At 34.6% G+C, this 22,598-nt stretch overlaps 2 protein-coding genes across 4 annotated transcripts in view; one reads left to right on the forward strand and one right to left on the reverse strand.

Moving 5' to 3' along the window:
• Positions 1 to 7,585, reverse strand: part of LOC143230326 (uncharacterized) — a 29,293-nt gene extending 21,708 nt beyond the window's left edge. Inside the window, exon 1 of one of the 2 annotated variants that reach the window (XM_076463807.1) lies at positions 7,123 to 7,585. In XM_076463807.1, the coding sequence (XP_076319922.1) occupies positions 7,123 to 7,146 (24 nt within the window). In that variant the 5' untranslated portion in view covers positions 7,147 to 7,585. The remainder of the gene's footprint in view (positions 1 to 7,122) is intronic. The other variant, XM_076463723.1, reaches the window with a different exon arrangement.
• A 13,291-nt stretch (positions 7,586 to 20,876) lies between these two features.
• Positions 20,877 to 22,598, forward strand: part of LOC143230391 (N-acetylglucosamine-1-phosphotransferase subunits alpha/beta-like) — a 179,919-nt gene continuing 178,197 nt past the window's right edge. For both annotated transcript variants that reach the window (XM_076464018.1, XM_076463930.1), the window contains exon 1: positions 20,877 to 21,142. In XM_076464018.1, the coding sequence (XP_076320133.1) occupies positions 21,014 to 21,142 (129 nt within the window). In that variant the 5' untranslated portion in view covers positions 20,877 to 21,013. The remainder of the gene's footprint in view (positions 21,143 to 22,598) is intronic.

Raw genomic sequence — 22,598 nt, forward strand, 5'->3', positions numbered from 1 at the left:
ATGCATGATGTAGAATGGCTAGTTTACAGTGGACTATACTTGTTAAGTCAAAAACATCCTTGCAGAGTACTGACATCATAGGGTGAGGATCATACCACTTTCTCCTCATACTCAAAAACTGTGGGACTGATAACCACTCTAATTCCCAGGTATTATACAGGTTTAACTCCACCTATCCACCTTGGAATTTCATATCTAGTATTAAAAGGAAATCTATTATATACAACCAACTTCTGTGACTGTGAAACAGGACAATACTATCAAAACAGCAATAACATCCTCAAAAGAAGAGTAAATGGAGAAAAGCCAAGGACAGAAAAGTCCCACATATCTCTACTGTAACCCACAACACAGAGGGAGGAAAGACAACCCCAAACCTATGTGGAGACTTATATTGATTGGTTCATTCAAAACCCAAAACCAGCCCACAGGGTACCAACAACTATGTGAAGGTAGGGCTCCAAATTGAACAAGTGAACTTTGTGCTGATGTCTCACTCCACTGTATGTTTAATTCCAAACCAGAGGATATTAAGTCATCTACACCAGCAGAATACTGCCGCCCTACTCTGAACTGAAAGGTTAAAGTAATATTCGGTGGTGTGCTTCCATGATCAACTATTCCAGCAGCTTGGAAATGGTAAGTGATAAGGGCTCTCAAACTACAGCAGAAGAAATGGGACACTGGTATTAAGTTGGAAAGCCCACAAGAATGTCAACACATGAGACAGTGCAATGGGTGATCAGGAAACCCTATTTTGAAAATCAGACCATTCCAATTAATTCAACCAAAACATGGGATAAATGAGCAGCTATTGCCTTTTGCTTTACCCATGAAGTCCATGGGTGGTACAGTCAGTGACAGACCAATTTATTAAGCAAATATCACAAGGTTTTCACCTACAAGCAGAGCCAAGAAAAAGAAATTGCTGGTCAACATGGTATACAGTGCAGATTTAAAAAATACCTGATAATGCATCACTTGTCACACAGTAGAGTAAAAGGAATAAAAAATGGACCCCTGAAAAAAATAGAAAGTATTAATAATAACTGCACCAAAATCTAGAAAGCAAAATATTAGGAATCCAAAACTCTGATATGCTCTAAAGAATGGGAGATGAACATGTTAGAGCTGATTCACATGCCTGGCTGCAGGATTTTCTCCAAAGGTCAATGAAGATGAGAAGTGAGGAAAAAGATTAGATGGAAGAGTTGAGTTACCGGATGTGGTGAGCAGTTACCCTGATGATCTTACAAGGTTTAGAGGAGGAAGGAACAATCCATGTAAAGAAGAAGATAGGTATGGTGTAAAGTGGGCATATAATGGCAATGACAAACAAGTCAGACCTTCAACACCCACAGGTCAAAAGAAGAAAATACACCTTAAGGAACAGTTGAAACAAGGATCACAAGAAAATAGGATTGAATGGAGATAAAGTAAAGGAATGGAAGATCACATTAATATTCCAAACCAGAAGGGCATTTAATCAAGTTAGTTGATGAAGCTGAAAGGAGCAGATCAACGTGGTGATGAAAGATGACAGAAAAACTGTGGTGTGACAGGAAGGATGAAAGGTATGCAATAATGCTGCTCAATAATGAGAAGCCCCCACCAGTCGAAAAGCCATCTGAGAAACCCAAAGACACAAGCAGAAGGAAATTCCAGAGCTTAGGCCCATGTGTAAAAGAGTTACCATTTCTGCTGATACACCTCCCTGGAGGCAGGGCAGATGGATTGAGCCAAGTGAAAAGCTAGAGAAACCAAGTTCACCTCTCTTAGGACCAGATAAAAGCCAGGCACAAAATACAGGAAGTAGAACTGGTGACTGGGGTTGACAAAGGAGGTTGGAGAATAAGGGATGTGGTCAGGAAAGAATAAATATAGTTGGATTGACCACGGTGGAGCTGGTCAATAAGGAGCAATCAGAAAGACCCAGTATGGAGTGATATGGAGAAGGGATACTACTCAATGAAACAATCAGACAGGAAGATAAACATACAGGAATTTGTGTAGCCAATCTTGGCTGTAGGCATCAATAGTCAAAGCCTGAGGATAAGGTACTGGGTACCAAAAGTGGGGTAACTGGTGAGTAAGAGTGGTGGCAATTACATCGATAGCACTGCACAACAAAGTTTTTCAGGAAGCTCCACCATGGTCAATCCAACTTTATTTATTCTTTCCTGACCACTTCCCTTATTATCCAACCTCCTTTGTCATTACCAGTTCTACTTCCTGTATTTTGTGCCTGGCTTTTGTCTGGTCCTTAGCTTGTCTGGTGGGTATGCACAAATATAGTTTTGGTTTTGCTTCATCATCTCGGAACACTGAGAAATAGACAGTTAACTGTTTAACAGCAAAAACGTATTTAATTGCGTTTATGTTTCTAATACGCTATTAAGTTCAACATAATTAAAAGTGTTTTGCTCCTGAATTTCATTTATATTCAATGTCCAGTGCATCATGTTGCAGTGTCCAACAGTAGTCAGCAAGCATTGACAGATTCCAGTTGCCCTGATATCGTTTTTCCATTGTAGCAATGTCCTGGTGAAACTGAAGATTTCGATTAAATAGAATGGTATGTGGTGGGCAAATTTGGATGTGAATTTCGTGATCAGCAGCCAAACATCTATAAGGAATACTCAACAGTGTTCAAGAAGCAAAAACTTTGTTGTGCAATGTAAGAGGAAAACCCATCATACTGTTAAGCCACCAAAAAATGACAAGATAAAATGACCATTCTATTAGTTAAATATTGTCAGGGTGAGAAAGGTGATCCTCCATGAGGTTAAAAGCATCCCAAACATGACATATAATTAAAAAATGTGTTGTGCATAAGCTCAGTATAGGAAATCCAATGTGTACAAACAGAGAGAACCAGGTGCCACGTTTGCAACTAATATAAGCAACCATCCTGGAACTATAAGAATGAATCATTATCAGACAATGTTGGACCATGGGAAAAAAGTTAACCAAAGCCTGATAAACAGCTTGGGGCTATAGAATGTCAATATTTAAAAACTGTTTGTCTACAGACCAACAAACTGAAGTTTCCTGGTGATCGACGCACACACCACAACCCTAAAGTGGGACATCTGAAATATGCAAATAGGTATAGGAGATGTCCATCTGGGTCATCCATAGACCTAAAGAAAAAAACCACCAAAGATTGAGGTAAGACTTTATAGTGAAATGTGGGAGGTAAACAGAGTATTTGAGGAGAAAGATTAGTAAAGGCCTCCTGGTCCTGGACTTTGTGGGAACAATGAACAGATGGGAATAAAACTCTGATGAATGATATGAAACTGGTACAAGAACCTGTTGGGTGATGAGGTTCTATACTCCTTCTGATAGATGCTAGTGAGCTACAGCATTCTGAGGAGAAGGTAATGAAACTGGTACCTGGAACAGGGAAGATGTAGCAAGAAACTGAATTTCAAGTCCCTTTGATAAATCCTGAAAGACCCAAACACTAGTGATGAAAGGACACCATTGATAAATGAGAGCCACAAGTCGATTTCACACTGGTCCTGAACTCACAATGGAGTCACGGCAACTGTTGACCACATGTTGTGCATCATAAAGAAAAATAACAAGATATGGTATCTCCAGAAAGAAGGACAGGTTAGGATTGGAAAGAAGAAAGATGGAATATTGGTGCTGCACTCAGCCTCAACTGAGAAAAACAGGCTACCTGATGTTAAATTGTGCATTGTGTCTGGACAGATGTCACTAAAAACATGAATGTATTAAAAACAACACATCAAGAAATGGAGCCACTCACAACCAAAGATAAGGAGCAGATAAATAAGATCTACATAAATTATAAATAAAAACCTATTGCTATCAACAACAAATAAACCACATTTCTAAAGACAAGAGCCAAAAATGACAGAGGAGCCAATGTGGAGGTAAAGAAGGAGAGAATGCCCACAGAAAATCCCTCAGAATATCTGAGAAGAGCCTCAGAAAGACAATAGAGTCATGAGGGTAGGATTGTCATATGAAACTGGGTATAGGTGACACTAATCGGAGATTCAGGGGTAGGCCCCCCAAATGGGTAAGATCAACACCCAACAATTTATGGTCAAGATATGGTCACTTCCATGAAAAGAAAAGACAAACTTATCTGTAGCCCTTGAGACATGAGGCATATTAATATCAACACCCAAATGAGAGGTAAATTGTTAAGCATAAACTCAAAATTCAGGAGATAGGGGAAAAAACCAATAAATGTTGGGAAGTATCTTCATGCAGTAATAAAAAATGCAGGTCATAAGATATAACAGTAAGAGATAAAAAATCACATACTTGAGAAATAAAGTCCAAAAACAAAACATGGAAGGCTGAAAGGAATCCTAAGAGAGAGGATACTGGAATGCAAAGCAGAGTCAGGAAGTGGAAACAGACAATAAAAGTCATCTTCAGCATGTTCAGGTTCCACAGGTTCAGGAGAAAATGAAGCAATATCCAGAAATAAAGGTTGAGCATTATAAATTTCAATCTCCTTGCAAATAAATGTAAGCAAACCTTCCATCAGGTCAACAATACGTAAAGCCTATGGTAAAACTCCTGTCAAAAATGATACACCTGATGTGGTGACAGGAACTTTAGAATCCATGTTATTGCAATAAACAATAGTGCAGGAAGTTAGTAATAAATGTGACCAGAAGAAGACTATATGAAATAAAATGGATAAAAAAACTGAGTATGTAAAACTAAAACCACTTTTCAAAAAATTCAATCTCAAACACTAATAGAGATAAAACATTGTAGTACAAGCCCTGCCAAACCAGAAGTGATAGTGTGGTAGAGAGGTACAGAGGGAATGGCATGCATAATGTAAGCATATTATGTTCTTATTGATGGATGGGTGATGATATGGACGAATGGCATGTTGGAATCATTTATTTCAATTGGAGTTTGCATATAAAGGGCAGCAATGAATGAGAACAGTTAATCTTGTGAGTGGAAGGCATTACCGTATCAGAATCAGTAGATACCACATTATGTCATTAGATATTTTTACTGATACCTTACTTAGCCATATTAACAAGTATTCTAAACTTTCTAGAAGGCTTACTACATGTACCTTTCTGTTTCACAGAAAATCTAACTTATTACTTAAGACAACTCTAGGTGTTTAAATGTTGGAGGTTAAAGTGGGAATAGTTGTGTTACACAAACTTTAACTGGTTGTAAGTATTCTTTTAGTTTCTTATTTTTTTAATAATTCTATAACTCCATACATATCATTTGCTAGTACATACACTAATATGTCACGGATACCATACTGCTGTATACCATAAACCAACCTTCACTGGGTACACAACATATTTAAGGGGGTTCAGAAAATTCAGGCATATTATACTGATGTTACCTTTTTCAGAGGTATTTATTTTCATGAAAAGTGTTCAATTAAAGAATCAGTGTTTATGTTCCATGAGTAAAATATTCCATTATACTTCTTTATGGTTCATTAACAGTAGTTACCACTGAACTCTCTGTAGATGTGATTGGTCAGTTTAACAAACTCTGTAACCATGAAACTATAATCCTACAATTGTGAATGAACAAAGTGTAACAGGTAAAAACTTGGCAGTCTCTTATTAAACATTATAACTGTGTAATATATGCATGAAATCAAAATATTAATAGAAGTATTTTTATTAAACACTTCTGTGACAATTTATATAGTATATACTGAGTCAGTCTGAGTGGATAAGTTGATATTTGAGGCTTCAGAGAGCAAAGCACCAGGTCTAACAGCATCAAATCATTATACTCTCTCAATAACACTAACCAAAGAAAGTTAAAATGCAGTAGTAAAAATTAAAATATGTATTGAAAATAATGTATGTTTTGAGAAATATAGATAAAAAAATTCATTCTAATTTAAAAGAACTGTAGACTGTCAAAAGCTAGGAACACAACAAATCTGAACATTATAACCAATGACAACTTCTGGTATCAAAAATTAACCTTAAAGGTAAAATATGTCTAAAATAATATCGCCACTGGTAGACCTAACAACAGCATGAGAACAGAATGTAGCCTGTTGTGACTTGCAGTTAATAATGTCCACAATTTTGTAGATCAGGCCCTTCAAAAGATATCAATGTGTAAGGAAACTGGGACCAATGTGATGTTTTATGAAGCCAACTTCCTCTCTACAGTTACTATGGAAACTAGACAGCCAGACAACTGTTACAGGATTCATGTGGACATGTTTATATTGATGCTTCTCACTACAAATCAACTGTTAAGTGAAGTGAAGCCTTTATTTGATTACAAGCTTGAAGTTCAAATAAAGAATAAATATGGCTGTTACATTTCCAATATACTGTGATTTTGTTATAACGTCAGCAAGCTCATTCTCTGGACATACTAACATGACTAGAAATATATAAAAAAAACTATGGAAATGGTTGAGAAAGAAAACTGAGCCAGTCTTTTCTAACTGTCCACAAAAACTGGGTGAGAACTGACAGTAAAAGGTTTCATGACCTTCAAAGAGCTAAGCAGTCAGTATAGGTTGTATAATTAGTATATTGGTTAGCTTCTGTATGATCTGAAACAAGTGAAATGGTACATAACTCAGTAGTGACCAAGGCAGACTTAAAACACATAACATCTTGGTAATTCTATTCTACACCCTCTGAGCATTCTGTCAATTGAACTACTAGTGGTAATGTGATAGTTGTTCCAAGTTCAATTTTTTATTGCATGTTGATTCAATACAACAACAAGGAATAATCTATAAAGGATACATAACACAGGTCTCTTTTTTTCTAAAATTTATTATAAAATGTCCAAGCAAAAATGCATATTTCACACATATGTAAATCCTAAATAAGTACGTGTACTAGTATAACTACACGAATTTTTGTTTTTATTTCCGTTTGTTTCTTTTAACATGTGATTATAAATAAATAAGTACTTTTGATAAAGATGTTACTGTTCAAGTGCCCGTAGATCAAGAAATCTAATTATGCTGGAACACCCTGGCACGAGGTTAAACCTAAAGTAAACAAAGTACCACTGACAGTCGCAATATTTTGGAAAGAGATACAAATGCAGAAAAGAACATCACATATTTAAATTCTAGACAAGTACACTTCTTACTTGATAATGCAAAAGTTTCTTCATTTTTTACCATCTTGATATCCAATAAATCCTCTTCACCAGCACAAATTTCAGATTTAATCTCCAACACTTCCATTGTTATATAAAAAAGAGATAGCTTTTCTTCACTATTCCAAAAATTATGTATTTTAGTTAAAATAAGAATGAAACATTAATTGAAATAAATAAATTTATCATTTTTTTAAAAATACCCTTAACACATGACTTGTATTTAAATGAAGTCTATTTTATTTTCTAATGTACTTCATATTAAAACGCAGTAAAGAACGTCTACACCAGACATAAGATCTCCAGCGGTTGAAAGTTGAGTCTAGGGGATATAACGAGTTTTGAATAAAGTGTAATAAAGATTAAAGAATAAACTTCTGTAAGAGATTTACTATCATATACCAATTTTAAAATCGATGTTTAATTAAATTTAAATTTAGGAATCTACTTAACTTATACTGTTAAATCTCTATTGCGAAATTCCCACCTATTCACTAAAACTATAGAAAATTCTCCAGTCAAAAAATCAAACATGGGCTGGTGATTAGGGCGCTCGACTCATAATCTGAGGGTCGCAGCTTCGAATCCCCGTCGCACCAAACATGCTCGCCCTGGGAGCAGGGTTGGCGGTTGGTGATGATGACTAGCTGCATTTCCTAAATTAGGAACAGCTATTAAAGATAGTTCTTGTGTAGCTTTACTCGAAATTCAAAAAATAGACAATATATATGCTTATACGTAAACATTGGTGTGCAGCTTATATTTTTGTGTAAGCTAGACATCACCATCCACTGGCAACTCTTGGGCTGCTCTTTTACCAAAGAATAGTGGAATTGACCGAACATTATAACGCCCCCACAGCTGAAAGGGCGAGCATGTTTGATGTGACGGGGATTCGAACCCGCAACCCTAGGATTACGAGTCGAGTACCTTAACCACCTGCTGGCCATGCCGGGACATCATATCTGCACCCTGAGAATGGAAAATAATTAAAGTTCTCTGTGACGGGAAACAGAGACAAAACTGGAAAATCATGACCCCTATATCAAATCTACATGCACACAGGATAAAAATTTCGCAAAGTTTACGGTTGCACACAGCGTAATAAAACGTTTTTCTAGTATCATATAAGCAAGAGCTCCATTATAGTATGATTTGTATAAAAATAAATAAAATTGTGTTTATCAATCATGTTGGCAAATATCACAAATTCGATACATATCAACATGTATTTAGTAACTGAATCTAACTTTCTATTTAACTCAGTGTCAGGCTATTCAGAATTATAATACGTTATAAAGCAGAGGCTCGTCAGGGGTAAATTTTCATACCTAGCATTTCACACATCAACATCAAAACTTTTTTTAGTCTCTTTTGCGCGACATTTTGAGCAGATGTTCTTCATCAGGCAGTAAATACTGTGTTATAGTGGAATTAGACTCAGAAATAATTGTTTAAAGGTAATATAATACATATGTTGTGATTATATGAGCCCTCAGTAGTACAGTGGTATGCTTGCAGACTTACAACTTAAGCAAATGAGTTTCGATACCGTGGGGAGCAGACGACAGATAGTTCATTGTACAGCTTTGTGCTTAATTCCAAAGAAACAAACAAAACAACTCCATTGTACCACGATCTTTACTGCCTCACGAAGCAGTGGCGGCGCCAGGATATTTTCGTTGAGGGGCTGAGGTAAACTGTGGAGTGACTTCCCAAAACACCATCAATATGAAGTATAGATGGTAAATTATAATAATGTAAATACCAAGGTACATTTCAGAAAGGTGTGCTATTTTGAACTGCATTTTTTCAATGTAGTTTTCATTGGAAACTCATACTCTGATTAATAATTCATTATTACAAATTAGAAATAAGCTGTTTATGAAAATATGTGTATATGTAAAAGAAGAAGCTCACTTAAATTCCACCCAAGGTAATACATATTAATAAAGAAAATCAAGATTAGCTTAGATTGAACATTTAATATACCATTAAGAGTGAAGCTACAAATCAAAAGAAATATAGCATAAAGACATAGTTTACATCGCAGAAGCGAATTATCCCATGCGAAGTTAATACACTCTGAGGAAAAGTAAGGTCACTATCAGGCTAACTATCTTTCATAATGTTGTGTTTGTAGTCAATATTACTTCAAAACAATGCACCTGTTCTGGTGATTGGCAGCAAATTTTGGATGCCTGATACACAATGCAAAATGATCTCACAAAGGACACAACACTGGCTAAATGCTTCATAGTTTTGACCTATACACAATACACTTATACATGCATGCTATGTTTTAGTTTTCAATAAAAAAATAAATGAAATTAATGTGTGAATACTTCTGAAAACTTTGGTTTATCAAGTAAAATCCCTGATGATCTGTTGTAACTTGAAATCAACGTGGTTGTCTAATCTTCGTCAAAGCTCAAGATAGAATGGCATTACACAGGGAGCAGCAATACAACGCATGAGTTTCAGTGCATTCAGTACGTTGCTATGGGACGCATGACACATACTTCCGTCTTAATGAAGACGTTGAGTTTTACAGATCTATGTGTCTTTGATGTTAATTGTTTAGCAACAACGACGATTGTGTTTTCCATATTTTATGAATATATGTAGGTAAAAATACTGGGGGCTAATGGGGGCTTGGCTCATTTGGGGGGAGCTCAAGCCACTCCAAGCCCCCTTGGCGCCGCCACTGTCACGAAGGGTGTTTGCTCGAAATGTAGTGCGAAATAACTTATAAATTTTTTCATTTTGATTCATGTGTTCTTATTCTTTATTATCATTTGTCCACACTTTTCATTCACCCAATAATTTATATCGTGTTTTGGTACTCGCGGTATACTCGTTGAAAATGAACGTACACAAGTTATCTGTTGCTAATATGTACTTGTACATGTGTAATATGCGTTCCTTCAACTACCGAGTGCCTATTATATTATACATCTATGTCAGCTTTGTTGGGCGTCTGTTGAGAAAGACAAGAAGCAGTTCTCTACCTTTTATGAATGTATAATTCTTTCTATATTCATTTAGCATGAGTATATGAATTGTGAAGGTGTTTATTCACTTCACAATGACCCCTGCTAGTACAGCGGTATGTCTACGGATTTACAACGCTGAAATCAGGGGGTTCGATTCCCCTCGGTGGGCTCAGCAGATAGCCCGATGGGGCTTTGCTATAAGAAAGCACACATGCATACTTCGCAATATTACGCGACTTATTACATTCAATATTCAATTCTAATAAAAGCAGCCAGGTTTATCAGTAGTTTTAAAATATCTAAATACCGTAATAGATTTGCTGTTATACATTTATTTCAGTTTAATACATGTAACGTATATTGTTAAACGTGTACAGCACAAGTCCCGCCTGTTTTCAAAATTTTCAAAATATTCCCGAGTGTAAAATTCAACAATACATGTTTTATGAAAACACTATCGTATCTTCGAATACTGGTGAATTTTCGAGAATATCGCCTAATGAGTATCAAAGCTATCTATCGCAAGGCGTCGAGACATAGCAATATAATATTATTGGTTAGCTACAATCAGTTTACTATCAGCTTCGGAAGTTTTAATTGGTTCTACCTTGGATAAATGTCTCCAGACACCTATGCATGGCCCATGTACAATTTTCGAGCATTATTTTAGTCAACAACAAAAACATGTAACTCAACATGATAGACATGATTGATGCATTGTAATCCGTTGGCAAGCTCCTCATACTAACCAAACGTGGGGGAGAATTTCGAGCTAACAACAGAACGCCCCCAAAATTCCACTGTGTAGCATTCTGTTTATTACAGTAAATATTCTATATATAAATTTTATCGCTTGTTTTGCTGAATAAGTTAAAATTGTAACTTAACATTACAACAGTGTTTGAGGTACTGCCTTCAACCGGTTATCACCTCGCACTCATCGATCCCTAAGTGCAGTGAAGAGCTTAAAGTCTCTATATCTGATCGAGCCTGAAAATAGAACAGCCTGAAATTCTTTAGATAACTTTTAATATCTCAGGTTTGTACGTATTAAATTTTAATAATAACATGTAACTTTATCATTATTTTACATATCTTTTCTGGCTGAATTAGACACAAAACGAATTTACTCATAACAACCTAATACAGATAAACATCGTTACAAACATGCATTATATCGACTTCACGTCGTTTTTTTTGTTTTTGTTTTTTAAGATTGGCATAACAATACGGTCCACTTTTAAAACATACTGTTATTTACGTCTGCAAATGAAACTGAATAAATGAGCAAATTTCGTAATTAATGAACACTCAGAACTCAGGTTAACATTGCAAATGGAGTCAAAAAAAGTCTTATACATTTGTGGTAATGTCGATTATTCTGCACTCTCTATTATATTTTGTTGAATTCTAATATTTTATTTCACCAAAACAGTGACAGGCTGGTTTTCTTCGAGCATTATCGTGTTCCTTCACTGACATTCAGACAGACACCAGTTACTTTGAACGAAACATTTATATCAATAAACATGTTCAATGTGTGAACTAGCTTTTCACTATTAGCTTTTATTATATGCTATAAATGGAATTTATTAGACAACTTTCATCTGTATTAGTTACAGATAACACGTAAACAGACTGAAATATTACGTTTTAAGACTACTTTCATAAATAGATCATTCAGGTTTAAAGAATGCATGCCTTAACTGATACCGTTGTGCTAGTTTTCACTATCATGTGTTGTGATGCTAATTTTTACGTTTTATATTTATGGTTCCCCACACCACATATGTTTGTTAAACTTTACAGTTCCACGTATCTCTTAGAGAAGGTAAAGACATCTGAAAGCAACTTTTGTCAACGTTCCGAAGGGGTAACACAACAGGGTTCACTATAATATATAGTTTGTGACCTTGGAGGCGGAGTAGATAAAATCATACAATAAATATGAAACTATGCTGCACATTGTTGCCTTTGGGAATAACACTTGTAGTTGAATAATTTCGGTAAGATGAATTTAAAAATTGATCGATCTTTATGTTGTTCACGTCCTTTTTTTTCTTTTAAACTGGCGATACATTTGGTAAATAATGTAAAAACAGACCACAGTTATGATTATCAGGCTGACGTGGACTATGATAGTGGGATAACTTCCATTGAGATAGGTCCATCTTTTGATTGTAAGTACATAAAAAGTTTATGCATGGATGTCACCAGTAATAATTTTAAAATCTTGTTTTCAATGTCTATTATATTCGTGCTTAAAGAATGTAGAATATCAACATTTTGTTTGTGGGTATGAACAACAAGCAAATGTAAATAAAAACTTTGATAATTATTGAAAATAAAAATCTTGTCAAAGTCCAGGAACCAATTTTGATTTTTGATACCTAATTTCAATGTTCCTCTAAAGAGCATATCTTGTGTGATGGCATTTTTCTATAAGCATTTTGATATCTTTGTCATTAGAGAAAAACACAAACTTGATTTTTCAGAACAGCAGTATGTTTGTTATGTATACTCTAATAATCGCCAAACCAATAATCTCCCATGAGCTTTGCCCTATCGGCAGGGTAACAATTGCACTTCCAACAGACCAGTTGCCTGTTGACGACATATTTTCAATTTCAGAGTTTGACAGAGCATTCAGTTCCATGGTTCCACAGAATACATCTATAAGAGTGGAATTTTTAATAATATAAATAAGAAAAGAAGAAACATGAAATTATAACTGTTTTTATTTGATCTTTATTATATACTACAGAAGAGGTTTAGACATTGTAATCTGTTAATTCAGTGAGCTGTTTTGTTTTCCATGCAATTTATAACTTTCAATGATTTGTAAGATTTCTTTCAGCTCTCATTTTGAACGAAGCTTGAATTGACTGTGACAGAATGTAGCATTGTTTAGAAAAATGTGTGAAAGTCTTATTCTTCATATTCACATTTTAATAACTTATTGCAACATTTATTAGTGATTGTCTTGACTGTATTGATCACTTAGACATTACAGATAAAGCTGTCAGGGATTTGATATAATTTTTTTGAAAAATGTGTTCTTCCTAATGTTTCCATTTAATGTCTTACACATATAGAATTCCATTCTTTGAATGATTATGCAACTGCTTGGTTGACCAAAGCTGGCGAGAGGAAATGATTTGAGTCTTAAAGATATATTTTACAATTCATTACATAAATGAATTTTTGTGAATAATTTAGTTTTCGTCAACTGATTTGTTAATGTTGGCAATTTTAACTTGCGTAATAATTTTCAGTTCTCTCTCAATTGGAACTCTATGTAATTTTTTACATTTTGTCCATATTAATCATGGTGACAGAAAACAAAAATAACAGATCTGGAACTGAAATAATTTCTTTGTCGACTATTAGATTTCTGCTTGTACCTTTGCATATATCACTGTAATGTATAATACCTTCCATGCATTCTATTTTTAAATGTTCACCCAGACTATCTTACTTTTGTCTGTCTTCTTTGAATTTGTGTCATGTATAGCTAGAGAGTCGAGTAGAGTATTTTACTATCTCATCTGTATCTGCAGATGGGCCAGTGATCCACATTCTATTAAAAAGGAAACCATTGAAGCTGCTACTATAAAAGAATCTATTGACTGTGGTAAAATGTTAGTAGTTGTCCCTGCACTTTACCGCCCAAAAGATGCTGCCTTGTGTGATTTGATATTATATTTTCAAAGTGTGCCATCAGAAAGCTCGTTGCTAAGTCGCCATAATGTCATAAACTGTCGCCAGAAGGTTGAAATTATAGTTCTTGGTTGTTGAGGCATAGTGATTAAAGGCAAGTTGTTTCTGAATTAAGCTACTTCATATTACCACGTTTGAAAACTAAAACTAAAACCTCTTTAATCAATGAAGATGTTCAATTAAGAAACCAACAATTTGTTTTTCAGTTTTAATTTGTAATTTCAGTATACACACTAAGACAATATTAAGTTGTATTCTTGTTGCTAATCGACACGACACGAAAGTCATTACTGAAACGCATTATTGTCAAAAAACCCTTGCTTTTCCATATATGAGAAGTTGTTAATATATCTGATTTTTACCAATAATCACTGTATGAATACGCCACGAAATTTTTTGTGGATTACCTTAATTTTGATTGACTCATAAAGTAATTTAGACATTTAACTGTCTCGATTGCACTTTTATATCTCTTTGTTGATCAAGCTTGATTTCGTAAAATATATTTATTTCAACTAGCTGTGACATGTGAGGTTAGGGCATACTTTGACGTAAGAGTACCAGTACTTCTCCGATTATTTTTGGCGGGGTACACGCTAGTATTATAATATAAACAACTAAATTTCTTACGTAAGTTACAAGTCTCAGAGCAATATTATTATAATACTTTTTTTCTATACATTATATTACATAAAATTGAATAATTAGTTAGTTAGTTTTTAATTCAGTAAGTAGCCGAATTAAAAGTTCTAACCAGTGAAAATGTTACTTGTTGCATGCTTTTAGTATATTGTTGGTACTATTGATACTAACAGTATTACTGTAAAGGTAGTTCACGATTTACGTGATAGTTATGTTCCACGAAATGATCACGTGAATTAAACTGTTTTCAATAGAAATGTGTCTCAAAACAGCTGGTATTGGTATTAGCACTTTAATTAAAATAAAGTTCAGAACAGCGTTTCGACCTTCTTAAGTCATCTTCAGGTTAACTTCTGTACTTTATTTTAATTAAAGTGCTAATACCAATACCAGCTGTCTTTAGGTACATTTTCACTTTAAGTGGGTTTCTTGTTGTCACAAATTATTTCCAACAGTATACACTATGCGTGCAATCCCAGTGGTAATGCCACTAGTCAAGCCTTAATATACTGCATGAATGGCGCCTACGTTCACGTAGTCAACATAATATAGCTACAGAAAATATTAACCCCATTGTGAAGCATGACAAATTGATTTTAATGATTTCGTTGTATGATAGGACTCTGCGACCATCTTGCTACTGCACAGATAACCGTAATATTATTGTCAATGAAACGTCATTTGAACTATCGTGCGTCGTATTATCGCGCAAGTTATCGTAATAAAGCGTCTGCTTCTGCTGAACCTTCAAGCCACGGTGAATAAATGTTTCTATTTGTACCGTTACAATACACAAATCGCTATAAAATCGCGTAAATAGAGAAATGGCGTTAATCCAAACCGCGTAAATGGAGAACTACCAGTATTACTATTAAAATAAATCATTTGTTCAGATAGGCTTACAAATAAGTAATACAGAAAAATAGGCTGTTGGTATTACATGAAATAACACTTACAAAATATGTTTATTTAAAGCAAAGAGAAATTGATCAAGGCACACAGTAGTGTGCCACGCAACAGGTTGTTTCGGCTGCATGACACATTAACAGCAGTGATTTTCCACCACACATGTCTCGGACTGTGCTAATCTAAACCATCACAGAGTTTCAGTAATATACTCTTGTCATATTTCAAAGCAGTTCCATAAGAAATCCTTGAGGTATTACATCTGTTAATTGTATTCAAGCTTCTTCCTATATATTATTCTTTCCACCAAAACTATGAAATCTTTGTCTTCATAGAAACATTTTTTTTCCAAGTTTAGTACACTGATAGATATTTTCAACACACAATTAGTTGTCTAATTTGGTGTAAATATAAGCCATATTTTCAAGGTCATTTACTATAAACCGCTCACATTTGACGAACATTTTTTGCACGTCTACACAAAAAGTCACGTGAGCTATCTGTCTAACATTTTTACTACAGCTTTACCTAAGAGTAAACTCTGGTTTGAATTCCCATCACACCAAACATGATGGCCCTTTCAGCCGTGGGGGGTGTTATATGTGTCGTTCAAGCCCATTATTCGTTGGTAAGAGAGTAGTCCAAGAGTCGACGATTGGTGGTGATGACTAGCTGCTTTTCCTCAAGTCTTAAACTGCTAAATTACGGAAGACTAGCGAAGATAGCCATCGTGTAGCTTTGCGCAAAATTCAAAACAAACCAAACCTAATAGCAAAAGTGGACAGTTTTAGAGCAGAAAAATTATAGAGTGAAAGGGCGTGCAGATAAATAAGTGTTGGTTAGGTCAAGCAAACTGGATTAGCAGTTTCTAGCTCAAAATTTCAAACGAATTATATGAGTGGGCAGTTATTATTGATTATTCATCACCAGTCTGAGGGTTAATGGGCTGGAGTTCCTGTCACACCAAGCATGCTCGCTTTTTCAGCCGTGACAGCGTTATAATGTGACGGTCAACCCAATTATTCGTTTGTAAAGAGTAACTTAAGAGTTGGCGGTGGGTGGTAGTGGCTAGTTGCCTTCCTTCTAGTCTTACACTGCTACATTAGGAACGGCTAGCGCAGAAAGCCCTCGAGCAGTTTTGCTCAAACTTCAAACCAAAACAAAATAAATATTCGTTGCCATCTTCTCAGTACAAAGTTACAAAATATATTGAAGTTATCTTAATTAAAAAGTGTTTAGTGTAACATAATATTAGTTGTATTATTGCATGAGGGTAATAACAAGAAAGTATTAATCAAAATTCCAGTCTGTTTCTGTAAAAGAACCAATTAACGCTGTTTTAGAGAGGAAACTAATACCATATATTTAAAGAATCTGGTTGGTTCTGTAAAGGTCCTAAAGCTAATGATGGTTAGTTACTTTTTACTTGCTGTGGTTTGTTGGTGTGTATTAACAAAACGTCATGATATCTAATAAAAAACGCCTTAGGTGTGAAAAAAAAGATGCGGCCGAAAGGAATTGAGTGTGTGACTTATAAGAATGTTATAACAGGTTTAGTTAGACTGCGTATTTTATTTTAATCACCATCATGCCACAACTTGAGTGACCTGTTTGGCTGTCAGTTTTGATTTCTTTAAGTTGCACACTCGCTACTTTTCTGGACGCATCTTCCTTTAAACCTAAGGTGTTTTTGATTAGATAAAACGTTCACTTGAAGCAGCCGCGTTCTCAGATCTGATGAAAAGGGGCTCTTTGTACTTCCTGTCTAGAAAATTGTGCCACTATATTTCTGTTTTAACAGGAATATGGTGGTCAGAGTTAGGCTCATAAATAACATGTGCTAAAACTGCACTTCTATTCATCTTCTCCATCATTTTAACACTTAAAAAACGTGTTTTTAGATTTTTCAGTTTCTCCAATACATTTTCCTTATAAATCACACAAGACATACTGCAAACTACATATCTTTCCATACAGTTGTTCTTATAACAATAATTGCATGGTTTAAATGCTGCATTCACTAAATATTTTTTATTTATTTTTTAATTTTGTTCAAAGCTACACGTAGCTCATGTAGATGAGACGCTACATTATGATGCCTCAAGGCCTAACCGCGTGTACAAGCTGGGCTTCGACTCAAACAGAGTTAAGTAACGTATCACAACAAACACTGTTAAAATAACCCATCTTCAACATCCCTGCTTTGAAAACTAAACAATAATTAAATAAACTAAACTAAATAAAATAATACCGAAACAGTCTTGTATATTCAACACCATGTAATCTGGAGACATAGATGGATTGGAGACACTAAGATTCTTTAAGCTTACGAGAGTGAATGGGAAGATAACACTGGAAGAATAACGACAATAGTTAGTATTTCCATAGTCTTTAGATCCTGAAGAACTGCATCATATCAACAACTTTAGTGTTGAGTAAACTAAGAAGATACTAATATGTACTTCTAGTTGGTTGGACGCTCAGGACCTATGAAGAACTGGTGCAAAACATATGAATACTGTTATGAAAGAAGCAGTATAGACAATTACAACAGTATTGTGTTGAATAACTGCTTGAGAGAGTCGTTGTGGTTCAGCTGCTCCAGAGTAGCAATGAGAACAGGTACATCATGAATGTGTTATACTATTTTTCAAGTGGGCAGAAAATCTTGCAAGGAAATTCATCAACAGATTTGCCACACGATTTTGTGTAACTATGGAACTTCAATCAAATGAAGGATGAAACTTTGAATCAGATTTTTTATGGATATGTGTTAGATTCTTGTTTCTAAAAAGAATAGAACAATAACCATTCATTAAGTGAAAACGTATAACTCTACACTTGTACATGAATTACCATGTATGAGGAGGAACATTAGAAAACTTAGTTGTTTACTGTTATTGATGAATTATCGAATCAGCATTACTTGAAGCACCAGCAACACACCATCGTTGCTGATATTCACGATAGAGCTTAAAGTCCCATTGTACCTTTTTTTACTCACATCTATAGATAAGTCTTACACAATATATATATACAGAATTAAAAACAAACATCAATGATAACTATCACTTTACATGAGAAGTACTTAAATCAGCTAATAATAAAATAAAAAGTTGCTATGATGTTAATCCTGATATGACTTCATTTCATCGAAGTGATACAGTATGGCTCTATAAATTCCACTGCAAAAAGGATTAAACTCCAAAGTTGAGCAGATACTCAAAGGGGCTAAAAGTTGTACTGAATAAAATTAATGATGTGATTTACAGGTTCAAAAGTATAGGAATTACAAGCTTAAAGTCGTCCATTATGATCGTTTATAGAAGTACATCACTGAGAGAATGTCCAACTGGATAGGCCTGGGATGGCCAGGTGGTTAAGGCACTCGGCTCGTAATCCGAGAACAGAGTAGAAACAAGCCTTTTTTATTTTATTAATATTTTTACTCGAATTACATCATATCCCATGACATGGAAAATGTCATTCTGTGAGTAGGATGATAAATATTTTTTTACCTTTAGTTGTATCAAATGAGCTCTCTGTATTTCACCATTTTCGGTTTTTGGAAGAGTTTACATCTTTTCGTTATTGACAAAAAATGTCAAGTCTTGTTTTTCTAAAAATAAATTTGTGCAAATAATTTTATGAAGAATATGTTTATTATGAGTTATTGGTGATTGAAAGGCACTGTTGGTAACAGTATCAATTCTACTAGATGATGAATGTTCAATGGAAACCTTCAAAGAATCGGCCACCTGCACAGAATCACAATAATAAACAAGCTTAGAATGATTGTTGAAAGTATCACTGGCTTTTACCCAGTTGCTAAATGATTTATAGACAAGTACTACTCCCTCTTGTAGACTATATATTGAAAAAAAGAGTATCACAAGGACCTCAAAAAAGTTTGGTCTGTATGATAGCTAAGAGGATTTTTTAAGCCTGCTATCTTAAAAATTGTAAAGATAGGAATAGTTTTAGCATTTGATAGATTACTAATAGACTGACATTTGTCATCAAATGATTTTGTTAATGCCAATAAATTGCCGATGTTAATGCATGGCTCAGTAACTACTGACATACTAAAAAATCTCTAATGAATTCATGATTGCTATAGTGCAGTGTGTTAACGATGACCGAATAAGGTAGAAACGTTGTTCGCTCCTCTACATAAAAATTTTCTCAACCCAAACCAGTCGTTTTTACGTATATATTTGGTAAGAAACTTATGAAGTTATTTTGTGCAAGTAAATTTATTTGATTTACGATAATTGACATCGTTTTAAATGTAGGCCTACAATAATTTACGGTGGCATCAAGTTTTTACAGAAATGTTGAGGGAGGATGTCAGTTCCTCTAAGTTGCGTGGATTGATATTTGAATTAACTTTGCAAGACAATTTAAAACAACCCCCAACGAATGAATAACACCATAATAATAGCTTTTAATCACTTCTTGCTTGCAAAGGGGTTGCTTTTTTCAGATTGTATGGAATTCCTGTCTATGGTAATATAATGGTTCAATTTTTAAGGTAATGCTGCTTTTACACTAGTCTATCAATTCAAAAATAAGGACCGCAACTTGTTAGTAGGCAGTCTTTGTGAACCCGGCCCAGTAGTTATGGCGTTTGACCCGAAATCTGAAGGTCGCGGGTTCGAATCCCCATCACACCAAAAATACTCGCTCTTTTAGGTAAAGTGGCATCGTAATATGACTGGTAAATCCAACTTTTCAATGGTGAAAGAGTAGTCCAAGAGTTGGCGGTTGGTGCTGGTTACTAGTTTCCTTCTCTCTAGACTAATTTGCACGAAATTCAAATCAAACTTTCCTGCAATCTTTTCACGAAAGTTCTGAAACCAACAAATAAATTGAACAAATAAATATATGTTTAAAAAACCGTTTCTCAAAAGTTGGTGTCAGATCTTTAGATATTTCCATGTCATGAAATAGTGCAGTACTCGAGTTAATCATGGCTGCCTTTGTTTCAATAATATAAGGGCATAGCATGGCAGGTTGGTTAAGGCGTTCGACTCGTAATCTGAGGATCGCGGGTTCGAATCCTGGTCACACCAAATATGCATGCCCTTTCAGCCGTGGGGGCGTATATAATGTGACGGTCAATCCCACTATTCGTTGGTAGAAGAGTAGCCCAAGAGTTGGCGGTGGGTGGTGATGACTAGTTGCCTACCCTCTAGTCTTACACTACTAAAGTAAGGACGGTAGCACAGATAGCCCTCGAGTAGCTTTGTGCGAAATTCAAAAACAAACAAAATCAATAATATAAATACAGATAGTTATAAAATAACATTCTTATACAACTTTGTATTGTATGCTGCAATGGTTGCAACAAAAATATGCTTTGTAAATAGTAATAAAAATACCATTAAGAAAAATAAAAAATAATATATGTATTAAACCCACACACACACACAAATATATATATTTACATGTATAAATAACACGCACATGTATATATTTACACACAGCTGTACCCGTGTTAAGGAAATGAAAGCTGCCATCATATTTGTTGCACTGAAAGATCACATGCTTGTTACTGATTTAGAAGTCATGGTTAATTCGACTGTCAATAACAAATAGTGATATGGTTACGTACGATGGCTAACAGTGTTTTATGCAAATTACTTCAACGAAGGACTTATGATATTTTATCTCATCGAAATTCTCTGCTTTTTTGTTTCCTTGGTTTGGTTATACTTTGTATTTCAGTTCTACGTTTCGGGGAGGTATGTTTGCTGAATAACTTTAGTTCTTCACTCTGGAAAGTTCATGTATTTCTCTTTCTCAAAGTTTGTTGTTACTATTAGGCTAAGTAACTTCGTGATCGTTTTGTTGCATAGAAATTTAACTAGTTTAAAGTAATTTGAAAACTGATAAATAATTGTAATGAATAGAAGCGTGGCAAAATATTTTAACTTATATTAAGAAATTGTTGGGTTGGTTGAGATATTTAAAAATTATGTGAATATAAATCATAATTTTTTTATTACTGACAGTGATGCTAATTACTGCGAAGTTTGTACTAAGCTTAAGTAAAGATTAAATTGAGTAAAATGAAAATTAATAAGAGGAAAGTTCAGAAATGAACATTTAGACAGCCCAAGTTTAGAAGTGTTTGAACTGAAGGAAATGTGAAAACGTCATTTTTTGATTAATTTTGTTGTATAAAGAAATGAGTTTGACTCCTCTCAGATTTTTAATAAACAAGTTTCGTAATAGTACTCTGTGCCAACATGTGCTGACTCCTATGTGAAGACACATCTTTACATAAGGAAACGGATGATTTATTCACTTATGATACCAGTGTACTTCTAGTTGTATACTGTTTTATGATATTCCTTCCCCATATTTTACTTTTACTAGCTACGCTGTACCCACTTTGTTTTAAAGCAGTGTCATTTACCCTGAATGACAGTGGAGGTTGTTGTTTACTCCTTACTAGTGCAAAATAGATTGATATTCTGCTAGTAGAGTTGAACTGTATCGATAAGTTAATCTAACACCATGAAGTACATACCTCAGAGTATAATAATTAAATATTCAGCATTTCCAGATTGTAACAGTAATGCTGAGGTGTGTGACGTTGCTACGAGAGATACATCATTGAGTGTATAATAAATGGCCTAAAAGATAGCATTTGTTATATCACTCTTGAATTAGAAAATTTTAGAAAGTTTGGCATATCTAACATTAACAGTATTAGAAGTTGAGTAACTAAAATTAGAAATCCATGGGTTACGACTGTCACTATTATAGCACACTTACTTTCTTGAAATGGAGGGGCTTAGTCTTTGCAATAATCATAAATATTTGGATGAGCTATGCCTGATCCTTGCAACTAAGTTTTTTATAGTTTGAAAAACAGCAACATATGTTTATATATTACCAAACATATTTAGAAAATATTGTTTACTTATCTTACTGTTTTCATAATTGCTCTCAGGTAGAGAAGACCATGCATTTAGAGAGAGTTATTTTGAGCAAATCACACTCGTCTCACTTGGAAAAAAAACTCTCTTGATTAATTTTTCCTAACCCCCTTTTTGTTTCAGATTTTATGGAGTTACAAGCTCTTTTTGTTAACCTGAAGATGACCTAAGAAGGTTGAAATGCTATTCTGTTTCTTATTATAATTACTTTTAATACCCATATCAGCCATCTTGAGAACACATTTTTACTTCA

This window comes from Tachypleus tridentatus, chromosome 1 (genome assembly GCF_004210375.1).
Source record: "Tachypleus tridentatus isolate NWPU-2018 chromosome 1, ASM421037v1, whole genome shotgun sequence".
NCBI lineage: Eukaryota > Metazoa > Arthropoda > Merostomata > Xiphosura > Limulidae > Tachypleus > Tachypleus tridentatus.